The sequence below is a fragment of the Peromyscus californicus genome, unplaced genomic scaffold (genome assembly GCF_007827085.1).
Source record: "Peromyscus californicus insignis strain IS unplaced genomic scaffold, ASM782708v3 Scaffold_4__1_contigs__length_199733344, whole genome shotgun sequence".
Lineage (NCBI taxonomy): Eukaryota > Metazoa > Chordata > Mammalia > Rodentia > Cricetidae > Peromyscus > Peromyscus californicus.
Genome location: NW_026294562.1, coordinates 169,424,892 through 169,452,044, shown reverse-complemented (window position 1 = coordinate 169,452,044; position 27,153 = coordinate 169,424,892). Strand labels below are relative to the sequence as shown.

Genomic DNA, 27,153 nt, shown 5'->3' with positions numbered 1-27,153 from the left:
TCAGCCCTCTGTAACAGTTCTAGGCATCCACACGTATAGGGGTGTGAAGTTTTTGCCCCATTGTGCAGATGAGGGAAGGTTGTAGACGTGACCTGAAGACCAAGTCCAGTCTACTCTGCTTCTACCTCCGGGGGCAGTGCGGCTGCTTTGCTCATGGACAAACTGAGGTGTAGTTCCAGTGCCCCATCTGAGTGGATAAGCTGGCCTGGGCTGCAGCCTCTTCCTTACACTTGCGTCCCTAGCCCTACCCACTGGCTCCCTTAGGGTAGTCTTTGGTCCTACTGTTCCTTACTCCCTAGTGCTCACCCCTTCCTTGCCTATCCCTAGGTCTTGCCCTGTGCACCCTCGGCTACCCAGCCCTGGGTAAATGTTTAAGGGTAAACAGTGGGGGGTGCCAGCAGTGTTTCCGGATGCAGTTGGGTTGGGACAGGTGTAGTGAGCCTCCCTCTGCAGTCGGGAGCTGTTTGCTCTGCTCTCTGGTCACCTGGTCACCAAGGTATTTGGCCTTGGACTATGATGGTCACTGCTGCTGTTTACCAAGCTCCAGCCTCTTGCTACCATTATAGCTGAACTGGCTCACACACTGCTTCTAGAAGTCTCTGTGTGTCATTGGTTGTTTTCTGGGTATGGAGACCCAAGCATGAGATAAGAAGCAGGGCCTGCACCATTTGGGGTCCCCTGGTCATCAGGGGTACGAGGTAAATGAGAGTGGTCTGTACCTTACTTTTGGGCCACACTTCCCTCTTTCTGTCTCCAGAACTCTGTCTCTGCTGTTATGTCTTAGGCCACACAAGTCTGGCTGTCCTGAGTAGTCCAAGTCCCTGCCTCCTGTGCAGGACTTAACTCCCAACTCTGTGTCCTCACTAGGTCATTGTTTCCTCTGTTGTGGAGGTGCATTCCTGTCACGAGACAATGTGACTTGTGTCCTATGGCGCACACATCCCTTTGAGGAGCCCATAGAGGAAAGCCTGCAGAAAGCTTTAGGTCAGTGACAATGTCATGGGGACCTTATTCTCTTCCCAGCACTGGGCTAGATGCGCCCTCATAGTTGTCCAGACATTCCTCCAACCAGATTTAAGTTCTGGGCCTGGGCCTATGCTAAGGGCACAGAAGTGGCCAGGACAGACCTGTCCTGCCTCACTGTCTAGAAAGGGAGGTGTGAGAGACAGGAATATGGGGGAGGGCAGGGGATCAGCAGCAGCTCCACAGTCATCTGAGAGGAAGATTTGGAGAAAGCCAACACATGCCACACTGTTGAACCCACCTGTGAGGGTCCCAGTGACTTTCCCAGCTCGGTGATCATCAACAATTTCAAACTCATCATCACTAGGAACCAGATAATGACTTGGGAGCACGGCCCGATAAGGACCTGATGTTTGCCTGTCAGCATTGTTGGTGGACATTCAAGGGCACCATTTAGGAGGACCCTTTAGGTGTCCAGGCAAGGAAGCGAGCTGTGGAGAGGTAAGAGTGAAGACCTGGTGCAGGTTGACTTGGGGAGTCTGATGCCAGGTCGTTCCTTGTCAGCATATTTAAACACAACACAATTTGCAGAAAAGTTTCTAGGCCACAATCATTTCCGTTCCAGGTGCACAGTAAAGCTTAAGGTGTAACTACTTAGAAGCTCCTTTACAAAGTATATGTGACCCTGAGGTCTATATAGACATCTGTACATCATGAGGGTTCCATAGCTAAAAGGCCTAGAATCTAGTGTGGTCTCTGATAGCATAGAGGTCAGCAGTCTATAAAGTACATACAATAACCCCACCCCACACCGCCCCAGCATTGGTTCTATTAACTGGGAGCTAAGGAGGGAGAGTCTGAGATTATCATTCTGGGGAATTTGGGTGAGATCTTATATCAAAAGGCGGGTGAGGTCTGCCACCACAGATAGCAAAAAGATCACTCCCAGCCGTCTGGGCAAGAAAACAGGTGTTTTATCTCCTCCATTGAGGAGAGGCCCCTGCATGTTTAACATTCCTGGTTCCCTAATGCTCTGGGAACAAGGACCTTTGTGCCTCCAACACACAATGGTGACCACTCAGAAAAAGCACGGTTTATTTTTAATTTATGTATAGATGTCTGTGTGAGTGTATGCCGAATGCAAAAAAAAGGGGGGGGGGAGTGCTCGTGGAGGCCAGAAGAGGGCATTGGATCCCCTGGAGCTGGTGTTATAAGCAATTACAAACCCACATGTGTGTCCCGGGAACTGAATTCCAGGCCTCTGAAAGAGCAGTCAATGTTCTTAACCACTGAGCCATCTTTCTAGCTCCTAAATTATTTTAAATAACTTGAAAAATGAAATAAAACAAAGCTCACTGATGGCTCAGAGGGCAAAGTCATTTGCTGCCAAGTCCACTGACTGAGTTTGATTCTCCAGATCCACACGGTACGAGGAGGAGAAAACCACCTCTTGCAGTTGACCTCTGACTTCCGAGTGTGCACACACAGGAAATAAATGTAAAATACTAAATTTGCCTACTGATGGGATAAGTATATTGTTTAACACAGTACATCTATAGCTGTGCTTACCCCACACCCGCTGCGGAATGATGGCTGGAAAGTGTTAGCTTATTGTCCGTAGTGCAGTGCTCTGTGTCTGTCTGAGTGGAAAGCCTTGCATGTACAGTAAAAGACCTCCAGTTCACACGTGATAGTCTGGAATCTGAGCTGAGGTGTGTTTCATGGGTGTTTCCATGGTATTTACATGACGTGAGTAATGATTGCAAGGTACATGTGTGTTCAGGGCTGAGGCTGCAGGAGATAGCTCCAGAGCGTGCTGCAACACACTCATGCCATACTTTGGTTATTGCAAGTTCAGAAACTTTTTACTGTTTTTCATAACCCCACTCACATGCTCAGCTTTGTCCTAGGACCAGAGTGAACCACAGTCAGACCCTGACAGGCTGGATATGTGTGCCCAGGCTGTAAAAGTTCCCAGAGCAGGTGCTGTGGGAGCTGAGGCCTGAGGGACAGATCTGCTGAGGGTCCAGCACACAGGGTAGGAAGGAGGCCCATGTGCACACATAGAGGAGATGAAGCCCCTCTCCAGCTCGGGCCACACCTCATTTTGGGGTGTCAGTCTATGTGCAGGGGACTTGTTACCACAGCTGACCATGTGCCAGCATCATGTCTGAACATAGTAATGACAAGAGGAGGTAGGCTTGCCTTCTTGGGTGATGTCCTAGGGTCTCTCATCTTCTGAAGCAGCCAGTGTGGGTGGAACCTTGGGGAGGGCTGGGGAGCTTGTGGGCAGGGTGGCAGTAGTGAGGCTGTGGAGTTGCCAGGACGGCAGTGTTCCTGATGGTGATTGTTGGGTGTCCACTCTCGTTCTGCACGTTTACCTGGTCTCCGACTTTGTCTTGGGGGATCATTCTCCACGGCACCTCGACGTCTGTGACACGAAGCCTTGGGCCTCACTGGTCCTGGTTGATGCCAGCAGATCATGCTGGTGAGTAACCTTTTCATTTAGCCTGGGCAAGCGAGTCTCGAGTGTGAGCATCCAAGAGTGGGATCTGGATCAGAGGTACCTTGGACTGGCTTTGCCAAATGAAAGGGCTTCTACTTGTTTCCCCAATCTGCCCAGCAGCATGGCTCCCCCACCCAGCTTCTTGTTAGCCCATCCTGCAAATAGAGGTGATATGGTAGCTCAGTCTACTCCGTCTAAGTATTCGTCTTATGAGATGCAATAGCCGTGCATGGAGGCAGAGGATTAGGAGCCCAAGGCCAGCCTCAAAGGCAGTGGGTTCATGGCCACCTGGACAGTCAGTACCAAAGAGACCCCCACAGAAGGCTGGGGTGGGAGTTAGAGTCTCCCCACTGAGGAGGTGCATCCTGGTCACAGCAGCCCTCCACACTACTCCACTCCCCACTGTCCTCGGGGTTCCAGGAGTGGACCATGCCAGGTCACTATAGACCCAGCCCCAGTGTGTGATAGAAAGGGACCTTCTCCCACTGGGGCTGTAAATACCTCCCATTTCCAGTGCCACTGGCAGCAGCCATCCTGGCATCCCCAGAGGAGACCAGCTCACAAGAAAGGCAAATCCCAGAGTCCGCGATGCTGTTGGAGACCTGGGCCCACCAGCTGGGTGTGTCACCACACTGTCCAGGACTCCAGCTCGGCTATCAGGCCGCCGCTGCTTCCCCACTCTGTTCTCTTCTTTCACCCTGTGGTGGTGTGGAGCCTGGGTTTCTAACTCCCACTACAGACCCACTCAGGGAAGAGGATGTAGTGTGTGCGCTGGACGGCTAAGGGAAGCCAAGCTTGCTTAGGAACCTGGACCTCTCCACTGAGCATGGTGCCCTACTGCACCCCACCTCCCTCCCTCCCCTAGAGCGCCACCATGCTCCTCCCCTTTCTGTATCACCCTCTCAGATGCTCTGTCCTCTTTAAGTCAGCAGCTCTGGGCTGGGCACAGAAAGTTGTTTTTTCTGTTCTCCCCAATTTACTGATGTGAAGTTGTTGATCCCACCAGCTGAGAATAAGACCACTACCACAGTTTTTGAGCCAAATTTGAAGCAACGTATTAAATACTGGTCGGGTCCATAGAGGTTTATAAAGGCAAACCCCACTTTGTCCAATGGGGCAAGCCTACATCCTGATGTACCTCCTGCCTGTGTATGACCAAGCACATCCTGTGCAGTTAAGGCAATCAAGCTTGTTTACAGCAGCAAGAACCCAGGGCGGCTTGTTATCTTACATGAGCAACAGCCCCCAGGACAATTCCAGATTGTCCTTGGGCAAGCGGGGCTTACAGGTTAGAGGCATTTTGTTTTATAGATCAATTAAACACAGTAATTTAAACTAAAAACACAACTTTAGCCACCGCAAAGTCTCCCTTACCTCTGCAGCCTAGCTAGCCATGAATTCAAGTTAATCCTTCTTCCTCAGCCTTCCCCTGGGCTGGATTGACAGGTGTGAGCCACCGTGGGTTTCTGAGTGACTGAATGTGTGGATTCCTGTACAGGGCTCAGTGCTGAGAGCCTGGACAGCGTGGTGGTGCACACCTGGAGTCCCAGGATTCCCAGGCTGAGGTAGGGGGTCACTTGTGTATTTCAGGATAGCCAGGGCCATAGGAATGACAGTGAGGACGTGACCACTCCCAGGTCTGGTTGAGGAGAAGGTTTAGTGTAGATAGGAAGGAGCATGCAGCCAGAGGCATCTATCTGGAAGAGTCCAGACTGAACATGGCCAGCTGAATAGACTGGGGCCATGGGGGTGGGGGCAAGAAAGGGAGAGGAGAGAGGGCAAAGAGGGGCCCAGGAGCTAAGAGAGCATGGGGCCAAAACCTCTGAATTATATAGGAATCTGAAGCTGGGGGAAGGGAAGCCTGGTCCCTGGGCTGGAAGGGGTTAGGGTAGAGGGCGGGGTGAGATGTGCTCGGAGGAGCCATAGGGACTGAGTGAGACTTGGCCCGGGTTTCTGTGGGGCCTGACACTACGTTGTGAGACATTGTCTTTTCCGTCATCTTAAGCTTGTCTAGCTCACCTTCCTAGAAGGCAGCGCCCTGTGTGTCCTTCCAGAGCTCAGCAAACTACAGATGTGTCCAGCTGCTGGAGTTTGTAAATAAAGTTTGGCTCCCCACCCCCCCAACCCCAAGACAAAGTTTCTCTGTGTAACAACCCTGGCTGTCCTGGAACTCGCTTGTAGCCCAGGCTGGCCTTGAACTCACAGAGATTCATCAGCCTCTGCCTCCCGAGTGCTGGGATTAAAGGCGTGCGCCATCAGGCCTGGCTGTGAATAAAATTTTCATTTGAGCATAAAACTCAGTTTTGCCTCATGTTCCTCCTCTGAGGTGGAAGTGAGATCCTCACTTCAGGAAAATGAGGAGTTGACAGCTTGGCATGAGTGTGTCCATGCGCACTGTGTACCTGCTGCGTTCTCAGTTGTCAGCGCAGCAGCAGTGCCCTGCTGCAGAGCCCGGCCTTGGTGCAGCTGAGCCTCAAGTTCTGGACTTGCCCTCTGCCCTGGAAGTAGGCCTGTTGGAGCTGCCGAGGCTTCTGTGGGGTCTACCAGTCCTGCTCCCCAGCCATGCCTCAGGCCTCTTGGTGGCTACTAGAACCGAGGCTCCCATGAGGTGGCCTCCCTCTGTCCCCGGAGCCTCAGCAGTGCGGCTCCTGCCCCGCCACCCCACCCCAGTGGCTCCCCTCCACCAAGGCCTTGAGTGTGGCCTCCCGCTGTCCCTTCCCATGCCCTCCCTCTGTGTCTTTCTACGGACGACTGCTGACAGTGCTGTGCTGTCTTCTGTGTCCCATCCACAGGGCTGGGGTTGGGTGTCTGCTAAATGCTCCAGCGGGCAGACCTGCTCCCCGTGGCGGTTGCCTGGGGGACCAGCCCCTCTCCATTTGCCAGCTGGCCTCTTCCTCTTTGTTCCATAATAGCAACACAGTACCTATGTTGCCAGGTGTGGGGTCTCTCAGGGTGGTGCCCACAGATCACCTAGGGGCTCATTAGCACCCAGTCAGGCCCTTGCTGGGACCTCCCAAGTGAGACAGCACTCTGAGCCTGGCCCTCCAGGTCTCCTCGTCCATGGTGGACACCAGGGACCGGGGAGGTTGTTCCCCGTAAGGACAGCATGGGGTTAGGGTGCAGGTTAGTGAATAGCCCTGCCTGTGGGCTGTGTGCACCCCACCCCCAGTGTTGTTCTCTGGTGGGGACCCCTACAGAATGCCCACTTCCTACCAGCACCCAGCTGCCGGGGGTGGCTTGAGACGCTGCTGCCCCCTTGTGCCAGCCCACCCTGCGTTTCATCCACACCCTTGCACCTGTGTGCACAGGTGAGGTCAAGCCTCCTGGCGGTGTCACCTGATGCTGGGCATCAGATTTCTCACTGTCTCTGTGAGAGCGGCAGCAGCCTGTCCCTGGGGAGAGGCGGCCCCGCGGCTGAGGCCCTGCTTGCCGGCCAGGCTGCAGTGTTCTGATGGAACAAGGGTCTGTCCCTGGTGGCCCTTCTGTGAGTGACAGGCCCATACTCCTACCCACCTCCATTGCTGCGGCGGTGGTGAGAAGATGGGCCTGCCTCTTCTGGCTCTGTGACTAGGCAGGTGCCCTGCCCTCTGGCAGGCTTCCCAGTATAAGATGAAGATGGAAGTGTGCTGTCCCTGGATCTGGGATCAGTCCCAGTCCTGGCTAAATGAAGTTGCCTGTGGAAAGTCCTTAGCCATGCATGGAGTCCCAGTGCTTGTGGGGCCAGGCACAAGGGTCATGAGTTCTGGGCCAGCCTGGGCTTTCTAAGGAGTTCCTGTCTCTTTTTTTTTTTTTTTTTTTTTTTTTTTTTTGGGGTTTTTCGAGACAGGGTTTCTCTGTGTAGCTTTGTGCCTTTTCCTGGAACTCGATTTGGAGACCAGGCTGGCCTTGAACTCACAGAGATCCACCTGACTCTGCCTCCCATGTGCTGGGATTAAAGGCATGTGCCACCACTGCCAGGCCGAGTTCCTGTCTTAAAAGGAAAAAAACATGAGTTCTGAAGATTGAGAATAAGCCACTGCTACTGACTCTCTCCAGCTGTGTCCCTGCTGACAGAAAGCCAGCTCCTTCTCTGGTTTCCTCCTGTCACTTATCTCTGAGACTGGGCAGCTCTTTCAAAGAGGTTTCTGGGGTCATTTGTCCACGCTTGGCAGGGCAAGGGTCCAAATGTGGCTTTCAGTCTGACTTGTCACCTCAGTGGGTCCACACCAGCGCACACAGTCACGCCACCCTCCCTTCCTCTCTGACGACCATATCAGTCAGCGCCGGCGGCGGGGCCTCCCTTGGTACCCAGGAGCTGAACCTGACTGAGCGGACACACCTGACGGGTCTCCACAGAGCCCTGCACTGCATGCCTGCTGCGCTGTGCCTCCCCCGACTCCCTCGTCACAGCAAACACGAGACCAACATGTCCCCAGCATTTTTTAAAAAGATTTATTCGCCGGGCGGTGGTGGCGCACGCCTGTAATCCCAGCACTCGGGAGGCAGAGCCAGGCGGATCTCTGTGAGTTCGAGGCCAGCCTGGACTACCAAGTGAGTTCCAGGAGAGGTGCAAAGCTACACAGAGAAACCCTGTCTTGAAAAACCAAAAAAAAAAAAAAAAAAGATTTATTCATTATGTATACAGAAGAGGGTGCCAGATCTCATTACAGATGGTTGTGAGCCACCATGTGGTTGCTGGGAATTGAATTCAGGTCCTCTGGAAGAGCAGCCAGTGCTCTTAACCTCTGAGCCGTCTCTCCAGTCCACATTTTTTTCTCCTAAGGTTTATTTATTTTAGCCAAGCAGTGGTGCCACAAGCCTTTTAATCCCAGCATTCTGGAGGCGGAGGTAGGCAGATCTTGAGTTTGAGGCCAGCTTGGTCTACAGAGTGAGTTCCAGGACAGTCAGAGTTACACAGGGAAACCCTGTCTTGAAAAACAAAAAACACGACAGCAAAAACAGATTTATTTATTTTATGAGTATGTGCCTGAGGGTATATATGGTGTGTACCATATTTGTGTCGGTGCCCTTGGAGGCCAGAAGAGGATGTTGGATCCCTTGGAGCTGGAGTTGCAAATGGTTGGAGTTGCCTGTTGTGGGTGCTGGGAATGGAACCCAGGTCCTCTGCAAGAATAACAAGTGCTCTGGATGTTGAACTGTCTCTCCAACCCTGCCTCTGCCTTCCTTATCTTTAAATACATGCAGACCCATTAATGATTAATATGCTCACCCCGAGCTGCTCACCAGTTTCTCCTTTGACCACACTGGTGATGTTCTAGGCCTTGCTCACACTGATGACTCCAGGTGGAGTGGAGTCAGCTGTGGTAGGCCGGGGCTGCCACAGCATGAGCATCACGGGGCCAGCTTGAGCCCCATTCTTGTTTCTTCACTGTATCTGTCACCGCTTAGAAGGTGGGAAGCTGATAAAATGCAGTTGTCATTTTTATTTATTATGTATGTGTATGGATGTTATTGCCTGCATGTATGTTTGTGTATCACATGCATGCCTGGTGCTCACAGAGGCCAGAAGAGGGCATCAGATCCCCTGGGACTGGAGTTTCAGACAATGGCAAGCCACCATGTGGGTGCTGGGAATTGAATTCAGGTCCTCTGGAAGAGCAGCCAGTGCTCTTAACTGGTATTAGTATTATTGTTATAACACTAGGAGCTGTATCTCCAGCCCTCTTTGTAATTTTTATTTGAGTCTCACTACATTGCCCAAGCTGTCCTTAACTCCTCCTGCACCAACTACCTGTGTACCTGTGTCCCCATACCAGGCTGTGCGGTCAGTTTTCTTGTTGACTATACAAGGCTAAGAATTACCGGTAATGACAAAACAGCCCATATTAGCCCAAGCCCAGCTTCACCCCAGCTAATGTCACTGTCCTGGACCTATGGCCTTTGGTTGAACCAAGTGTCTATTTGGAGCCTCACTGGTGCCCTCTGGTAAACCCTGGGACGCTTCAGAGTGATCTTTACAGGCAACATATTAAATAGACTTAGAAAAGATGCCAGTTAGATAAAGCCAGCACCTTTAAAATTGTCATCTACCGTGTGTGTTTCTTCTATTCATGGTCACCTGAGTAGCCCAGTGGGAGTGTCTATAATTGTTGCTGTTTTCAAAGTCGTTGGCAGTACCCAAAATCTTCAAGTATGCATGTGATATGAGAACATTTATTGTTTTATTGTTTTGTGGGGTTCATGGGTTACTAGAGATGTAAACTAGGACTTTTTGTAAGCCACACCCCCAGAACCTCAATGGGGGAATTCTAGGTAGGTGCTCTACTAGTGAACTATCTACTCAGTTTATATATATATATATTTTAAAGATATAATTATTTATTATCTATACAGGGTTCTGCCAACATGCTAGAAGAGGGCACCAGATCAAACTATAGATGGTTGTGAGTCACCATGTGGTTGCTGGGAATTGAACTCAGGACCTCTGGAGCAGCAGTCAGTGCTCTTAACCTCTGAGCCGTCTCTCCAGCCCCTGTATATTTATTTTTTTAATTATAGGTTGAAAACAGGGTCTCACTAAGTTGCCCAAACTGGCCTTATAGTCACTCTGTAGCTCAAGCTGCTTTTAAACTTTTGATCCTTCTGCCTCAGCCTCCCAAGTAACTGCAATGCCTGGCTTAAATGTATTTTTCTAAACAGTTCAGAAGAAGCAAATCTGGCAGATAGATTCTGCCACCATTCTCAGTTTGGCTCTCCTACCTAATTTTATCCCATTCAGCTATTGGCAAGTCAGCTTCTCCATTAAACCAGTCACAGCAACACATATTCACACAGTGTAAAGGAATATTCTCCAGCATTTCCCCCTTTTTGTCTAAATAAAAAGGAAGGTTTTAACTTAACATAGTAAAATTATATACAACAAAAGAATTACAAGGTGTTGGGGATTTAGCCCAGTGGTGGAGCGCTTGCTTAGAGCACTTGTCTAGCAAGCGCAAGGCCCTGGGTTCGGTCCTCAGCTCTGAAAAAAAAAAAAAAAAAAAGAAAAGAAAAAAGAAAAAAAAGAATTGCAATTACAATATCTAGTCTATTTATATTTGGCAAAATTAGAGAAAATATTCTATCTTTGTGACTCTAAAGTTTTATGCCTAATTTATCTTTTATCATAACAAAGGAAAACTTTAACTATGACTATCTAGTCTTCATCTCCGTCAAAGACCCCAGAAGGGTGAAATGTTACCTAACGACAGGGACATCTGGCTGCCTGGACAGTTACTAGGTTCTTCTGTGACGTTGGACCATCTAACTTTGGCCTACAGGACTAATATATCTGACAGACTTTTTTGAGAAGCAGGGAATTCTGAAGGACTGTCCTACTTTGCCTTGGCAAAATCTGGCAGTCGCTTTCTTTTGTGTCCTGCTGGTCCAGTTTGGACAGTATACTGTCAGTAATTGAGGCAAGGGCAGTTTCTTGGCCAAATGGCTAACTTTTGCCACCAAGAAAGCAAACTCCTCCATATGGAGTTTCTTCAATATCCATTATGTTCTCTGAAGTAAATTGTTGCTGTCAGGAGCAGACATGTCTCATTGTCAAGAAAAGTCTTATGTTACTAAAACATTAAAACATTAAAAAATACCATGTTCTGTAGGTCTTTGAAGTTTTGAAGACCATCTATCTATGTCAATATCTGTTTAACCTTGAAAACATATCTGACGTGACTATAAGTTTGGCTCTTATAGATGATTATTAATCTGTATTTCTTAATTATACATTACATTTTTAAATGACTTGCATAAACACAATACCGTAAACAAGAGTAGAAACATACATACAGCATAACAAAATTAACTTTAAATTTGTATTAATAAACCAAAATCTATGCCAATGTATAATATTTTGAGACTCACAGGTTTCTTTGTTTAAAAGTAGATTTAACAATCAATCTTCGTATCCTAACATTTCTATATCCCCCTTTTTCTTCTCAGAACAAGATCATTGAATCTAATCTTCCATGTTCAGCTTTTTTCCTGACCATTACCAATTACAACTTGTAACCAACCCCCCTTAACTGATAATAAACATCCATAACCCATCTTTTGGGGAGTACTTACTGTTGTTTGTGGGCACTGTTATCTTTGGAGGACCCTGAGAAATTTGAAGACTATGGTCAAGTCCTGACTGGAGTATTCTGTGAGGCTGTAGCATCTCAGCCAGTAGCCTTGAAGCTGTTCTGGATGCAGAATTCTCAGGAGAGTATAGCAGGCATTTTGAAATGCTGGATAGGCTGGGCTATCTGTTTTCATTGGTGTTTGGTCCCCTTGTTCTGAAAATACATAAACTTTTAAAGGTAACATACATATTTACATCAACATAGATATAGACTGTGCACTGTACACAAGTCAACCAAAGATGATTTTTGTTCTGTGTTTGAGCAGGTAAAATAGTCATCACGTGTCTTGTAGTTCTTCTAGGCTTCTTTCTCATGTCTGCAGTCAGGATGTCAGGGGGTCTTTCTCGATCAAACCTGATTTTCTTTAACCCTGAATGAACCCACAGCTTCTCATTTCCTGTGGAAATAAAAGCAGAACCTCTTCCCCAACATAACATATCCCTTGACTTAAATTTTGAAGTCAAGACGTTTTTAAATACATGGGTTGGTTTAACCCGGCAGCTTTCATAATCCAGTGTGCCTTAGCAGCTGTCATTTCTTCATTAACAATCTAAAAAAGCGGAGAGACTCTGTCTCAAAAAAACAAAACAAAATAAACCTTTTTTTGTTTTGTTTTTTGAAACAGTTTCTATGCATAGTCCTGGCTGTCCTGGAACTCACTCTGTAGACCAGGCTGGCCTCGAACTCACAGAGATCTGCCTGCCTCTACCTCCTAAGTTCTGGAATTAAAGGCTTGTGTTACCACCACCTGGCTAAAACAAACCTTTTTTAACTAAAAAAAAAAAAAAAAAAAAAAAAAAAACTGGGGGCATGTCACTTGTCCCAGGCACAAGTGTGAAGTTGGAGGACAGCTTGAGAGAGTTGGTTCTCTCCTTCCACCATGTGGGTCCAGGAGCCAACTCAGGTGGTGATGGCAGACCAGCCCCATGGGGGCTAGTTTGAGGAAGAGTTTTTAATGAGGGATTGTCTAGATCGAGGGGCTGTGGTCACTTCTGGGGATTTCTTGATTGTTGCTGAGGTAGGACGGAAGGTCCTCTGAGTGTGGACTTGGTTTTATAGACTGAGCCCTGAGATGTGTTGTAAGGCAGGAGAAAGCTAGCGGGTACGTTCTTCCCTCTCTGCCCCGACTGTGGGTGTGGTGTGTGACTTTGCTACAGTGAGGGATTATAACCTATAATTGAGGCTGGATAACCCCCATGGGGGTGCTTTTTGTCAGGGTGTTTCTCACAAAATGAAAGTAGAGTATCCTGAGCCAAATGCCTGCCTGGCCTTGTGCTGGCCTGCAGGGGACCTGGTGGCAGCCTGCCCAGCCAGGGCTCCTGTGTGGTAGAGGAGGGAACCCGTAAGCAGCAGTCTTGAGCTGTGTGTGTTTCTGTGGCTGCCTGACAGCCCAGTGCTTTGTAGAGGGCTGGGCCAGTTTGGTGTGATGCCTGTGACCTGGAGCTCTGTCATGCTGCTGTTGGGAGGGAGGGCTGAAGGGCAAGGCAGCAAGCAAGGGCTGTGGAGTCTGAGTCTGCTCCTTTGCCCACAGCCCAAAACGTGACTGTGGATGAAGTGATCAATGCCTACAGGCAGGCCTGCCAGAAGCTCAACTGCCGACAGATCCCGAAGCTCCTCAGGCAGCTGCAGGTATGAGGGGTGGGGACACTCACCGAACGCCTGTGCGTCCATGTGTGCATGTGTGTTTGTATGTGTGTAGGAGCACAGCCTTGGGGCCTGCCCAGCCTGCCCCCAGCCAGGGCCTGTGTAAGGACAGCTGCAGAGATCCTCAGTTCAGCCGTGAAGTTAGCAATGATCCAGAATCACAGTAAGTGGTAACTACTGACTCTGTCAGCCCCAAAGAAATCCTGTCCTCACAGAAAGGTCATCTTGTCCATTCCTTCAAGTCTGAATTCCAAAATTAATTCCTAAAGCGTGATTTCTAAGGCGAGCGTCAGCCTGGGCTCCGTACTGATGCCCAACTCAACAAACAAGGACAAAACAGCAAAAACCCAAGTCTGGACCTCAAGAGATAGACCTCCCTGCTGTTTAGGAAGTTAACAGAAACCAGCTCTGCCTGTCATCCCAGCACCTAGAGGGTGGAGGCAGGAGGATGGAGTTCAGGGTTAGCCTCAGCTACATGATGAGTGTGAGGCCAGCCTGGGCTATATGAGACCCTGTCTCCAGAATCAAAAACAAGCTGGCAAGTTGGCTCAGTGGGTGAAGGTGCTTGCTGCCAGGCCTGGCAACCTGAGTTTGAGCCGCTGGAAGCCACATGGTGGGTAGAGGTAGAAGACTACATTTTCCACATGTGAACAGTGATGTGTGCGTGTACACACACATGCACGTGCACATACACACATCAAAAGTTTAAATGCAGACATGGAAAGCAAAATTGACTTCTCATTTCTTCCCCTTCCCCCAGATCCCCTCTGGGTAGGGGGAAGATCCCCTTCCCCCCGGGAGGTCCCTATCCTCAGCCTGTTGGAGAATTTGTAGAAGGGATTGCTGGCTCAGCCGTGCCAGCGGCACCAGGCGCTGTCTGAGTTAGTGTGAATGTGGGCAGACTCTGCCTGTAGCCTTCCTCTCTATGGTCACCCCGGGGCCTATCTCCACACAGGGTCCTCGGGGTGCCTGGTCATTGTTCTCTCTGTGTTCCTGGACTCTGTCTGTTCTGTAGAGTTAGCAGAACGGGGGCTTGCCCCTTCCAGGAAGAGCCTCTCAGTGTGGCATCTGAGGCAAGGATGAGGGCTGACTAGACCTGCACCTCACTGGCCAAGTATGCTGTCAAGCCAGCCTTAGCCTGTCTGTTCTGGGGCTTGTTACAGCGCTCAGCCCTTGGGTGACAGTGAAGCCCAGAGACTGGCACCTGGCATGTGTGTGCACTAGGTGGACCCCACAGGAAGGGGCTGGGAAAACCCCTGAGCCAGAGCCTTTATGTCTTTTGCTGAGTGCCACGCGTGACTGTCAACCTACCCGTCCCAGTCCCTTGGGACAGACTTGCCCGAGTCTGGACATCGCCCCAGCAGTGCTGGACACCCTCAACTTCACTTCATCAGCTGGAGTGATGGGGCTGTGGCTCCTGGCTCCAGGCAAACGCATCTCATGCTCTGTGTGCTCAGAACCAGCCCCGGTTGTCCTCTGGGCCTTTGTCCAGCTGCCCTGGCCAGTCCCGTTCCAGACGCCGTCTCACTGCAGGGCAGGGCAGAGCCGTTGAGCCCTGACTGCCCACTTGCAGGCCACCCCAGTTGCTGGGGTGTCTTCCCTGCCTTGACAAGCCCCATCCTGCTTTCTTAGGAGTTCACGGACCTCGAGCAACGCATCAACTGCCTGGACCTAAAAGGTGTGTGTCCCCGGGATGGCAGGTGTCCAAGGGTTTGGTGGCTCCTGCAGGAAGCAGAGACTGGTGGTGGTGTGGACTCTCCACATAAAGGTGCCCGCCCCTTCCCAGGGGAGAAGCTTGACTACAAGACCTGTGAGGCTCTGGAGGAGGTCTTTAAGAGGCTGCAGTTCAAGGTTGTGGACCTGGAGCAGACCAACTTGGATGAAGATGTGAGAATCCTGCTGCCACCAGGCTCTAAGGCCCTCTTGAGGCTTGGGTAGGGAGAGGGCGAGGGCAGGGCCTCATGAAGACCAGAAGGGGGTATCTGATGTGACCAGGGTGGGCCTGAGGCCCTGAAGGTGAGGCCTGGGGAGCTGGGAGCTGGGTGAGGGGCAAGTGTGGCCACCAGGAGCCTTCCTGGCCATCACGCTGCAGGGCTGAAAGGCACCGGAGAGTCGCAGCCTCTGGGCTGAGTGTTCCTGAGCATAGGTTGTAGAAGAGCTCCACCCTCCCAGATCATACAGGTCATACCTGTCATTTTGAGGCTCTTGCGAGCCCAGCACCCCTCCTGTGGCATAGCCCATGTTTCCCTTGGCCATCTGACCTGAGGCCAAACCCACGTGTGCCTGTCCCCAGGGTGCCTCAGCCCTCTTTGACATGATTGAGTACTACGAGTCGGCCACACACCTCAACATTTCTTTCAACAAGCACATTGGCACCCGGGGCTGGCAGGCTGCTGCCCACATGATGCGCAAGGTGGGTACCTCACACACTGGTAGGAAACAATGTGGGGAGATCTATCCCAAGCCCATCTCTCCTGCCCTCCTGCAAGGTAATGCACCTCCTTCACTCCTCCCTGGATGACCCTCGGAAAGTGGTCGTGTCTCCAGCCTGCTTTACTCAGCCTTGCAAAGACTGGAGCAGGAAGGAAGTGGAACTGTCTGGGAGGAGGGTCCCCATCAAAACAGGAATCAGGGAACTCAGGCATAGGCCCCAGTGTGTAAAACCCAGGTGCTAGCTGTGACTACTAAATGACCTCTCCGCTCACTTGTCCCCACCAGACAAGTTGCCTACAATACCTGGATGCCCGAAACACACCCCTGCTGGACCACTCTGCACCCTTTGTGGCCCGTGCCCTCCGCATCCGCAGCAGCCTGGCAGTGCTGCACCTAGAAAATGCTAGCCTGTCCGGGCGGCCCCTCATGCTCCTGGGTAAGTCTGTGTCCGTCAAGCCTGCTGCTGGACAGGTGACCCAGGGCATGGGCTGGCCAGTCACTGCCGCCCCTCCCCAGCCACAGCTCTGAAGATGAACATGAACCTGCGGGAGCTGTACTTGGCGGACAACAAGCTCAACGGCCTGCAGGACTCAGCCCAGCTGGGCAACTTGCTCAAGTTCAACAGCTCCCTGCAGATCCTGGACCTGCGCAACAACCACGTGCTGGACTCAGGTGTGCCGCTGTGACAGCCCTGATCGGGAGTCTAGGGCTGAGGGTCAGAGGTCAGGCCAGAGCCCCTGGGTCTCCCTGGTACGGAAGAGGCACTGACCACCTGCCTCCCCTAGGTCTGGCCTACATCTGTGAGGGTCTCAAGGAGCAGAGGAAGGGTCTGGTGACCCTGGTGCTGTGGAACAACCAGCTCACGCACACGGGCATGGCCTTCTTGGGCATGGCGCTGGTGAGTCCAGGGGGCTTGCTCATGGTCCTCACCCTGCCTGGCCCCAACACGTTGTGTGGTGTGTGTGCGTGTGTGCATACGTGCTTGCACGTGGAGGTCGGAGGACAGCTTGCAGGAGTCAGTTTTCTCTTTCCACCATGTATAAATGTCCAGGTATAGAACTCGAATCCTTGGGCCGTCAGCCGGCCCTGGGCCATGTTTCTTTCATTGGGTCTCTCTCTCTCTCTCTCTCTCTCTCTCTCTCTCTCTCTCTCTCTCTCCCTTTCTTCTTCCTTCCTTCCTTCTTTCTTTTTTTCCCCCTCCAAGACAGGGTTTTTCTGTGTAGCTCTGACTGTCCTGGACTTGCTCTGTAGACCAGGCTGGCCTCGAACTCAGATCCTCCTGCCTCTGCTCTGAGTGCTGGGATTAAAGGCCCAAGCTGGGCCCTATTTCTTTAGTTGTCTTTTTGTAACAGACTACATAGGACAGTGCTTTGCACAAACTGAATGTGTTGGCCTAAAAAAATTAATGTTTTCTAGAAGCAGTCAGTAAGCTTTTTTTTTTTTTTTTTTTTTTTTTTGGTTTTTTGAGACAGGGTTTCTCTGTGTAGTTTTGTTGCCTGTCCTGGAACTCACTCTGTAGACCAGGTTGACCTCGAACTCACAGAGATCCGCCTGGCTCTGCCTCCCGAGTGCTGGGAATAAAGGTGTGCGCCACCACTGCCTGGCAGTTTTTAGTCTTTTTATTATCACATAATATAGAAAGTAATTTGAACAGGTACAAACACTCCCAGGGGAGGGAGACACTTTTGTGGGGTGCCCTCCCACAAGAAGGCTGTTTTCAGGGTCTTTAAAGCCATTCAGAGACAGGCTCGGTGAGGGGAGGGAGCCAGACTATGCACTCTGGTGGGGAGTGGGCAGTGTGGGCTTTGGGGAGCCCCAGCTTGGGAGAGACTTGAGTTTCCCAGACCTGTGGCAGAATTGTCCTCTGAGAGGCAGATGAGAGGAGAGAAGCCCGTGCCTCTCTGCTCCTTTTCCGGCTCCTTTCCTGACACACCTTTCTAGCCTTTCCTCCACCATGGCGCCCCCTCCTCACCTCCCCTGTCCCTTCCAGCCGCACACACAGAGTCTGGAGACACTGAACCTGGGTCACAACCCCATTGGGAATGAGGGTGTGCGCAACCTCAAGAACGGGCTCATCAGCAACCGGAGCGTGCTGCGCCTCGGCCTGGCCTCAACCAAGCTCACATGCGAGGGTAGGATGCGGGCCAGGCGCGCAGGGGCCAGCGGGGCTCGGCAGGGCGGCCGGCCGGCCGGCGGCCAAGCGTGGGCGGCCAAGCGTGGGGCCCGTGGCCAGCCCCTGCGGTCCCCCTCCCAGGCGCGGTGGCCGTGGCAGAGTTCATCGCCGAGAGCCCCCGCCTCCTGAGACTGGACCTCCGGGAGAACGAGATCAAGACAGGCGGGCTCATGGCACTGTCCTTGGCCCTCAAGGTGAACCACTCCCTGCTCCGCCTGGACCTGGACCGAGAGCCCAAGAAGGAGGCGGTGAGGGCGGGCGCTCGCCGTGTACCAGTGCTGTCTTTCTTGGGCGGGGGAGGCGGGAGGGAGGGGAGGGCCAGGGTGGGGCAGAGGCCACACAGAGCCCTAGCAGGCCGGGTCCCACAGGTGAAGAGCTTCATCGAGACCCAGAAGGCACTACTGGCCGAGATTCAGAACGGCTGCAAGCGCAACTTCGTGCTGGTGAGAGAGCGGGAGGAGAAGCAGCAGCTGCAACTGTCGGCCTCCATGCCCGAGATCACCGTCACCGCGCCCCCGCCCCTGGAAGAGCCTGGGGACCTGCCAGCCATGGGGGCGCAGAATGGGGCCCCTAGCCCTGGGCCTGACCCTGACTCAGACTCGGACTCAGACTCTGACCGGGAAGAGCAGGAGGAAGAGGAGGAGGAGGAGGAGGAGGAGAAGCAACAGGACCAGCAGAGGGCCGAGGGCGGCGCTGACCAGAGCCCCTCAGCCCCCTGCCCTGCCCTCATACCCTCCACGGACTCCCTAGGCCCTGGGGATAAGAGCCCCCCAGGCAGCCCCTCCTCCCCCACTGAGCAGCGCATTTCTGTCTCCAGCCCAGGCCGAGGCCACAAGGTGTTTGTGGTGACCCGGGTGGAGAGTCCACCCGAGAGGCCAGAGCCCCCCGTTCCCCCCTCCTTTGTCTCCTCTCCTCCACCCTCCCCTCCCTCCCCACCCACCTCTCCACCATCTCAGACCATGGACATCCAGGACCCAGAGTCATCCGAGGCTCAGCCCCAGCCGGAGCCATCTCAGGCAGGGCAGCCTCTGCCCAACGGCCTGAAGCCTGAGTTTGCCCTGGCACTGCCCCCAGAGCCACCCCCAGGGCTGGAGGCTAAGGGGGGCAGCTGCAGCCTGGAGCACGGTAAGAAGAGTGAGGCAGGGGGTAAGCCATCAAGGAAGCACCTACCTGTGGGCGGGCTTCAGCTTCCCATTCTAGAATGCCCGTAAAGGGATAGGAGACTGCACTTGATTGTTGGTTCCTACCCTGGACCCCAGAGCTCTCCCTGGGGTGGGGACGGTGTGGTCTGGAGGGGCAAGGCCATACCCTGCCTGCCTCTGAGGGAGCTGCCGCCCACTGCCTACAGCACTGCACCGCCCCCAGGGTGCCAGCAAGCTAGAGGAACTGCTTTTAGAGGCCAGTCAGGAGGCCCCGCGGGACACACTGTGACACTGTGAGTAGGTGCCATCTGGGGGGCTGGCATGAAGAGCTGGGAGCCCTGCTGACCCTCCTCACCTCTGTTCCCTAGTTCTTTAGTTCCGGCCGGTCTGTGATGAGCTGAAGCCATCCCCAAGGATCTGCTGACTCCCCGACTAGTCCCCCAGGAAGCCAGGCGGGGTATCCCAGGCCTCGCTCAGAAACGCTACAGCCGCAGGGGCACGGGGCTGGGAGTGCTTCCCGGACTCGAGCACGTATTTATGTGTCTGCCGCTCCCCAGGTTGGGGCTGGGGTGGACAGGAGGAAGAGGACGGTCGGAGGAGCTCTCCAGGGTCACTGGCCACAAGGCTGCTCTGGTCCTGGAGGGCCAGTGACCAGCCTGCCCTGGGAGGGGTAGGAGGCAGGGCAGGTGTAGGATGGCCCCTGGCCCCTTTCAAGACCTGGCTGGTGAGAGTGTTGGTGGAGTTTGCCAGCCCCTGTGGGGTGGGGCCAGTGGGAAGGAAGAGAGCTTTCTTTCTTAAGTGCAATAAAATCTATCAGGGAACTGGGCACGCAGCAGTGGGGCTCTGGGACCCTGCTGCCCAGGCCACTGAGGCTGCGCCCTGGCAGGCACTACAGCAGTGGGCGGTGGGTGGGTGGATGGTGTGGGAGGGTGGGCTGGGCTGGGCCACTCCTGTTGGTGCAGCTGTCACACCTTTTCTAATAAACGGGAGCTGGGTTGACCATCTGCCTCTGCCTCGTGCTGGGCCCGGCTGCCCGAGGGGCGGGAGAGGGGGTGAGTGGTGGAGACCCTCTGCTGGTTTGGTGCCCGTGGTCCCCAAAGGAAACCCGAAGGCTGCACAGACCTCCCTGCTTCCTCCACCCTCTTATCCATCCACACCTCGAGCAGCACACTGAGGCCACCCGTGCTCCCCCACTCGCAGCCAGCCGGAGCTTCCCGGGGTGCCCGGCGAAGGCATCTGCTGGCTGAGGTAGCAGGGCCAGCCTGCCCTCTCCTGGCCCCATCTGTGGAGGGAGGGCTGTACACAGGGCCCGTGAGCCACCTGTCCTCACGCTAGCTAGCACCTGCCTGGCTTGTGGACCGGAGAGCTGTTCCCTGCACAACACCGGAGGACTGCCAGGTCTGTGACACGGGTTCCCCATCCCCGCTGCCAAGGAGTCTGAGGGGGGAAGGTCACAAGTTCCAGGCCACGCTGGGTGGCAGACTGAACGTGAGGACTTAGTTGACAGGGGAAAGCTGGGGCAGTGGAGAGTGGTGAGCCCTGGCCTGGAAGCCGCCAGTGAGGGACTAGGTGTGCTCAGTGTCAGTCTCAGGCTCCACAGGAGATGAAAGCTAAGGAGAGCCATGTGTAGGAAGTGCCTGCCTGTGTGGACACAGCCTCAACCTCACGGTGTCCATGTCCTTTCCTGTCTTGAACCTGGGAGTCAGGCCCTGTTCGGCAGCACTAAAAATAACCAGGCCCTCGAAAAACCAACCAACAAACAAAAGTCCAGCCGGTCGCGGTGGCCTTAGTCCCGGCGTTCGGGAGGCAGAGGCAGGCGGATCTCTGTGAGTTTGAGGCCAGCCTGGGCTACAGAGTGAGTTCCAGGACAGCCAGGGCTGTTACACAGAGAAAGCCTGTCTCCAAACAAAAGAACAAAACAAAAAGCCTGGGAGTCCTCTGCACCCCACCATTGTATCTGTCAGAAACTTTTTCTCAACTAACTTTTAGGCACACGGATGTGTGTGTGCAAGTTAGTGTGTGACTGTGATGCATGCTTGCCGTGGCACACTCATGGAGATCAGAGGAGAGCCCAGGGTGTTTATTCTGTACCACACCTGGTTTGAGTCAGGCTCTCTTATTTTTTTTTTTATTTTTTTTTGGTTTTTCGAGACAGGGTTTCTCTGTGTAGCTTTGCGCCTTTCCTGGAACTCACTTGGTAGCCCAGGTTGGCCTCGAACTCACAGAGATCCGCCTGGCTCTGCCTCCCGAGTGCTGGGATTAAAGGCGTGCGCCACCACCGCCCGGCGAGTCAGGCTCTCTTACACCAGGCTAGCTGGCCCCTGAACTGGAGAGTCTCCTCATAGGAACACTGGGATACGGCGGCCACAGGACACTGTCGGGCTTTTACATGGGTGCTGGGATTTGAACTCGGGTCTTCAGGCTTCTACAGCAAGCTGCTTTTTTATCCACCAAGCTAGCTCCCCAGCCCAGAATCCTCTTTGTTGAAACACTAGCGGCTTGTACTTCGGTCGCCTACTGCTCCAGACAAGCTCACCACTCCTTAGGACACAGCAGACACTTGTTTGGGAGTGGGGCTCGGGGAAGCCACACACAGTAACCACTGCCGACCAAGTCACCATCTGTTGCATCCCTTCCCTTCAGTACCTGGGAGATACCAGTACAGCTACCCTGCTACCAGCCCCTTCTGAGCTAGGCTGGGGAGGAGCTGAGGCATCCTGGATTCTGGGGAAAGCCTGCCAGGGGGTCCTCACCACCTCAGCTGTGGTCAGCATATTAAGTCTCAGCAGCTCTGGCCCAGTGGATGCACCCTCTGTGAGCCTGTGCGGCGCTCCTCCTGGTCTTGGCTGTGTCTCTCATGTACCAGCTCTTAACATGGCGTGAGAAATCAGTCCTTCCCAACTGCTGCTGGGACGGATGGCCACCTCAGAATGATGCTGATGAGATCCAAGGTCCCAGGAGCTCTTCACCAAGATGATCATGTGAAAATGAGTCCCTTAGGATGGGCCCCAAACCAGCATGAAAGGGGTACTTATGAAGGGGCAACTGGGGTTCAGGGGTGTGGCTCGGTGGTACAGTATGTATCAAGCATGCCCTGGTTCCACCCTCAGCACCTCCAGATGTGTGTGTGGGTGTAATTTATATATCCTCTGGCTGCTTGTATACCTGTAGTCCTAGTTGCTCGGGAGGCTGGAACGAGAGTCACTGGAGCCCAGGAACTCCAGGCCAGGCTGGGAAATACAACAAGAGCCTGGCTCTTACAAAAAAAAAAAAAAGAAAGAAAGAAAAATGTGGACCCAACCATAGCGCTGGCCGTGTGACAACAGGGTTGGAGTGACGAGCAACAGGCCGGGAAAGTTCTCTCTTGTTCTCAGAACCTCCACACGCAGGAGACAATGTCTGGTGGTGGCAGCAGTCACTCGTGGTTGGTCGCTTGCCACAGCCTTTCAGAGCAGATGGGTCAGCTCTGTAGAGCTCACTGGTGTCCAGGGCCATGGGATTGCAAGCTGGAGGTAGAGGCCAGCATCTGGGCACGTAATTCTTCCCTCTGAAAGCTCAGCCATTTGTCCCCCTTTGTTGCAGCTGTGTTTTGAGACAGGGTCTCTCTGTTACATAGGCTGTCCTGGAACTCGCTCTGTAGACCGGGCTGGCCTTGAACTCACAGCTTCGCCTGCCTCTGCCTCCAGAGTGCTGGGATTAAAGATGTGCGGCGCCACGCCCACCTGGTTTGGTTGTTCCGAAGCTATACCCAGTTCTAGTGACCCCAACATCCTGACACTGGCAATGTTCCTTGCTAGACTTCCTGGAGCTCAGCATGGAGGCAGCTGCTCCCCACCACGTGACTCAGGGACGCCACCCCTGCAAGCCTGCGCTGGCAGTCAACCCCAGGGCTACAAGCATCGATGGTCCTGGGGCCAATGAGGGTCTCAGCTCCTCAGTACACATAGCACTTAGAATTCTGCTTGGTGGCAGCCAGCTCCTTGGTCTGTGTGAGAGCACACAAAATCCCTGTGGTGTCTGGGAACTAAATCCTGACATCCTGTTTGGGTTTGGCAGACACACAGTCAGAGTCTCAAGATAGAGCAGGCAGGATGTGGTGAGACATCCAGGAGGTGGAGGCAGGAGGATTGGGAGTCTAAGATCATCCTCCGCTACACGTCAGTCTGGGCTACATAAGGGCTACCCTGCCCGGAAAACAGCCCTGGCAGCGGCACTCGGCCAATACCTCAGCTTCCGGTGGTTGGTCCTCCAGCTCCAGTGTATGGTGGTCTTGGCTGATCGGGATGTCCCAGCCTCAACTTAGTGAAGAAGCATGCGGGCAGCCTGGTAGATAGGGAGGGAGACATCCGGCCCCCACAGCCTGTGCATCCGTGGGACCCGACAGAGTCCGGAGGCCCTGTCAGTACAGTGGCTTCACCTTCCCTCTGGAAACATCCTCTGCCTGGCTGGAAATTTTTTGTTTTGGTTTTCGAGACAGGGTTTCTCTGTGTAGCCTGGCTGTCCTGGAACTCCCTCTGTAGACCAGGCTGGCCTTGAACTCACAGAGATCCCTTTGTCTCTGTCTCCCAAGTGCTGGGATTAAAGGCTTGTGCTGCCATACCTCCCCCCAAAGTTTTAAAATACTTTTATTACTTTTTTTTTTTTTTGAGACAGGGTCTCTCTACATGGCCCTGGCTGGAAGTCAGAGGCCTGCCTATCTGTCTGTCTGTCTGTCTATCTATCTATCGTGTGAGTGCTTGTGTGTGGAGGTCACTGGACAGCTTGTGTGCCTCGGGTCACACTCAGGTCAGCAGGTTCAACAGCCTTTACCCACTGAGCTATCTCCCCAGCCCTCTTTACTCTGGGTGTGCGTGTGTGTGTGTGGGGGGGGGGTCTTAAAATTACCTTTTGCTTTAGATTTTTTTTTTTTTTTCAGAGCTGAGGACCGAACCCAGGGCCTTGAGCTTGCTGGGCGAGTGCTCTACCACTGGCCCAGCCCTTTTGCTTTAGACTTTTAAATTACATTTTTTTGATGATTTTGTGGGGGTGGGATTCATGTAACATGACACATTGCTGGAGTCAGTTCTGTCCTTCCACCATGTGGGGCTGGGATCACACCTAGTTTGTCAGGCTTGGCCACAGGCACCTTTACTCACTTTACAGTCCATCCTGCAGGACGGTGGGACTGTGGAAGGGAAAAAAAGGTGTAGAGAGTCTGCTTCAAGCCCAGGCTGGGGGCTTGGCTGGGACCCCAAAAGGTCCCCAGGAGTCCCGATTAGAAGGTTGTTTGACCTGCAAGGACCTCATCGAGGCCTCCTAGCCATGGCGAGATGCACCTGCAGGCTGAGCATGGCCTCAGGACCTTGGCAGGGCGGGGTGAGGAGGGAGGGCCAGCAGCTTGCCATCCTGGGCCGACAGGAGCTTTTCAAGATCTCCAAGGTGCAGGCAAGGCAGCCAACTCTTTCTGCTGCCTCTGCTGGCGAGGGACTTGGAAGACTTCCCCCATGTACCGCACAACGTGCTCCTCAGAAATGGACAGTGGTAACAGCCGCACAACACTCCAGGAAGCTTTTTTTTTCAGATTTTATTTTTATTATTTATCTTGTTTCGGGGCCTCTCTTTGTAGTCCTGGTTATTCTGAAACTCATATGTAAACCAGGCTGGCCTGAACTCAGAGATCCTCCTGCCTCTGCCTCCCGATTTTTAAAGACTTACTGTTTTATGTGTATGAGTTTATGAGTGTTTGTCAGCGGGTATGTTGTCACCGTGTGCTTGCAGGAGCCCACAGAGGCCAGGAAAGGTTGTCAGATCCCATGGGACTGGAGTTACAGATGGTTGTGAGCCACCATGTAGGTGTTGGGTCAGGTTCTCTGCAAGAGCAGTAAGTGCTCATAACCACTGGACCATCTCTTCAGCCCACCTCTGACCCTGGCCCCGATGCGATGCCATCTTTCAGATATTATCACCTTGGTTCTCAGTGGACAGATACTGAGACTTCAGGCCACTCACTCACCAACATGGAGATCGAACAGGAGCCCCCCTTCAGACTTTTAAGTAAGTGTGTGTGTGTGTGTGTGTGTGTGTGTGTGTGTGTGTGTGTGTGTGTGTGTGTGTGTGTGTGTTGGGGGGTATGCATGTGAGAGCACTGACCACAGGGACCAAAAGAGGGCATAGGATTCTCTGGAGCTGAAGTTACAGGTGGAAGGGGTTGAGATCTCCTGACATGGGTTCTGGGAAACCAAAGATGGGTCCCCTGCAAGAGCAGCAATCTTGCCGGGCGGTGGTAGCACACACCTTTAATCCCAGCACTCGGGAGGCAGAGCCAGGCGGATCTCTGTGAGTTCGAGGCCAGCCTGGTCTACACAGTGAGATTCAGGACAGGCACCAAAACTACACAGAGAAACCCTGTCTCAAAAAACAAAACAAAACTAGCAATCTTGCCAACTCCGAATCTATGGGTCCTAGGGGTCTAATTCTGGTTGTCAGGCAAAGGCCTTTATCGGCTGACTGGCTGCGGAGCCATCTTCTAAGATAGTTTTGTTTTGTCTTTAGTTAGGATCTCACTATGCAGCCCTGGGTGGTTTGGAATTCACAGAGATCTGTCTGCCTCTGTTTCTGGAGTTTTGGGATGAAAGGTGTGAGCCATCATGCCCAGCACTGTGAAATTCCACACCAAGGCTGAAAGCCATTTCCTTACAGTTAAAGTGACCTCCTGAACTGTGTTCACTCAGCCAGTAATCCTGAGAGACCAAAGAAGTCAGGGATAGATTGGTTTTAGCCAGAGACCTAAGGGATGTGAAGTCAATACCACCAACTGATGAACCACATAGCCTGAGAGTGGGTGACTTTGCCAAGCTCTTGGTTCCTGGGGTGAAGGGTACTGTTCTCTTAGTCTTCAGGGACCCTGGCTCAAAAGTCACTGATTTGGTCAGTGACTGTAAGTCAGCAGTAGAGCCCCTGCGTAGATTCCCCCAGTGAGGGGCTGGGGGGGGTGGCTCAGTGGTAGAGCCCCTGCCTAGAATCCCTCAGTGAAGAGCTGGGGTGTGGCTCAGTGGTAGAGCCTCTGCCTAGAATCCCCCAGTGAGGGGCTGGGGTGTGGCTCAGTGTTAGAGCATCTGCCTAGAATCCCCCAGTGAGGGGCTGGGAGTGTGGCTCAGTGGTAGAGCCCCTGCCCAGAATCCCTCAGTGAAGGGCTGGGGTGTGGCTCAGTGGTAGAGCCTCTGCCTAGAATCCCCCAGTGAGGGACTGGGGTGTGACTCAGTGGTGGAGTCCCTGCCTAGAATCCCCCAGTGAGGGCCTGGGGGTGTGGCTCAGTGGTAGAGCCCCTGCCTAGAATCCCCCAGTGAGGGCCTGGGGGTGTGGCTCAGTGGTAGAGACCCTGCCTAGAATCCCCCAGTGAGGGGCTGGGGGTGTGGCTCAAGGTAGAGCCCCTGCCTAGAGTCCCCCAGTGAGGGGCTGGGGGTGTGGCTCAAGGTAGAGCCCCTGCCTAGAATCCCCCAGTGAGGGGCTGGGGTGTGGCTCAGTGGTAGAGCCGCTGCCTAGAATCCCCCAGTGAGGGGCTGGGGGTGTGGCTCAGTGGTAGAGTCCCTGCCTAGAATCCCCCAGTGAGGGCCTGGGGGTGTGGTTCAGTGGTAGAGCCCCTGCCTAGAGTCCCCCAGTGAGGGGCTGGGGGTGTGGCTCAGTGGTAGAGCCCCTGCCTAGAATCCCCCAGTGAGGGCCTGGGGGTGTGGCTCAGTGGTAGAACCCCTGCCTAGAATCCCCCAGTGAGGGGCAGGGGTGTGGCTCAGTGGTAGAATGCTAGTCTATCAGGCAGGAGGGTCTTTATAAATCCTCATCACCATAAAACAAAGTCATCCCCTTGATCTCGGGTGTCTTTGTAATTCAGAGCTGAGCTCTGCTGTTCCCTCCCCGCCACGCTATAGTGGATGAGGAACCCCAGCCCGAGTGTGTGGCGACATATTTGACCACTGGGGCCTCAGGAGCCACCCACAGGAGTGACGCTCATCCCTGGTCTCTGACCATGCTAGCAGGAAAGGGCCCAGCCCAGCCACAGTTCATACTGTCCCACCTGGCTTTGCTCTGACTCTGCATTCCTCTCGTGTGCCAATCCCTGTTCCTCAACTTCCCTGCTGGTGATGTGGCTTCACAGTCAGTACCCAGCCCCAGCCAGTGGCCCTGGAGTGACTCGTAAAACAGGCACATCCT

At 53.3% G+C, this 27,153-nt stretch overlaps 1 protein-coding gene across 1 annotated transcript in view; it reads left to right on the top strand.

Annotated features, from left to right (window-relative positions):
* Ppp1r37 (protein phosphatase 1 regulatory subunit 37) overlaps positions 1-19,881 on the top strand; it is a 34,897-nt gene extending 15,016 nt beyond the window's left edge. Inside the window, exons 2-13 of the mRNA XM_052714102.1 lie at positions 13,109-13,206; positions 14,854-14,899; positions 15,008-15,108; positions 15,515-15,634; positions 15,940-16,090; positions 16,171-16,326; positions 16,440-16,552; positions 17,645-17,786; positions 17,909-18,075; positions 18,196-18,952; positions 19,176-19,262; positions 19,338-19,881. Of these exons, the coding sequence (XP_052570062.1) occupies positions 13,109-13,206; positions 14,854-14,899; positions 15,008-15,108; positions 15,515-15,634; positions 15,940-16,090; positions 16,171-16,326; positions 16,440-16,552; positions 17,645-17,786; positions 17,909-18,075; positions 18,196-18,952; positions 19,176-19,258 (1,934 nt within the window). The 3' untranslated portion in view covers positions 19,259-19,262; positions 19,338-19,881. The remainder of the gene's footprint in view (positions 1-13,108; positions 13,207-14,853; positions 14,900-15,007; positions 15,109-15,514; positions 15,635-15,939; positions 16,091-16,170; positions 16,327-16,439; positions 16,553-17,644; positions 17,787-17,908; positions 18,076-18,195; positions 18,953-19,175; positions 19,263-19,337) is intronic.
* Positions 19,882-27,153: the final 7,272 nt, after the last annotated feature.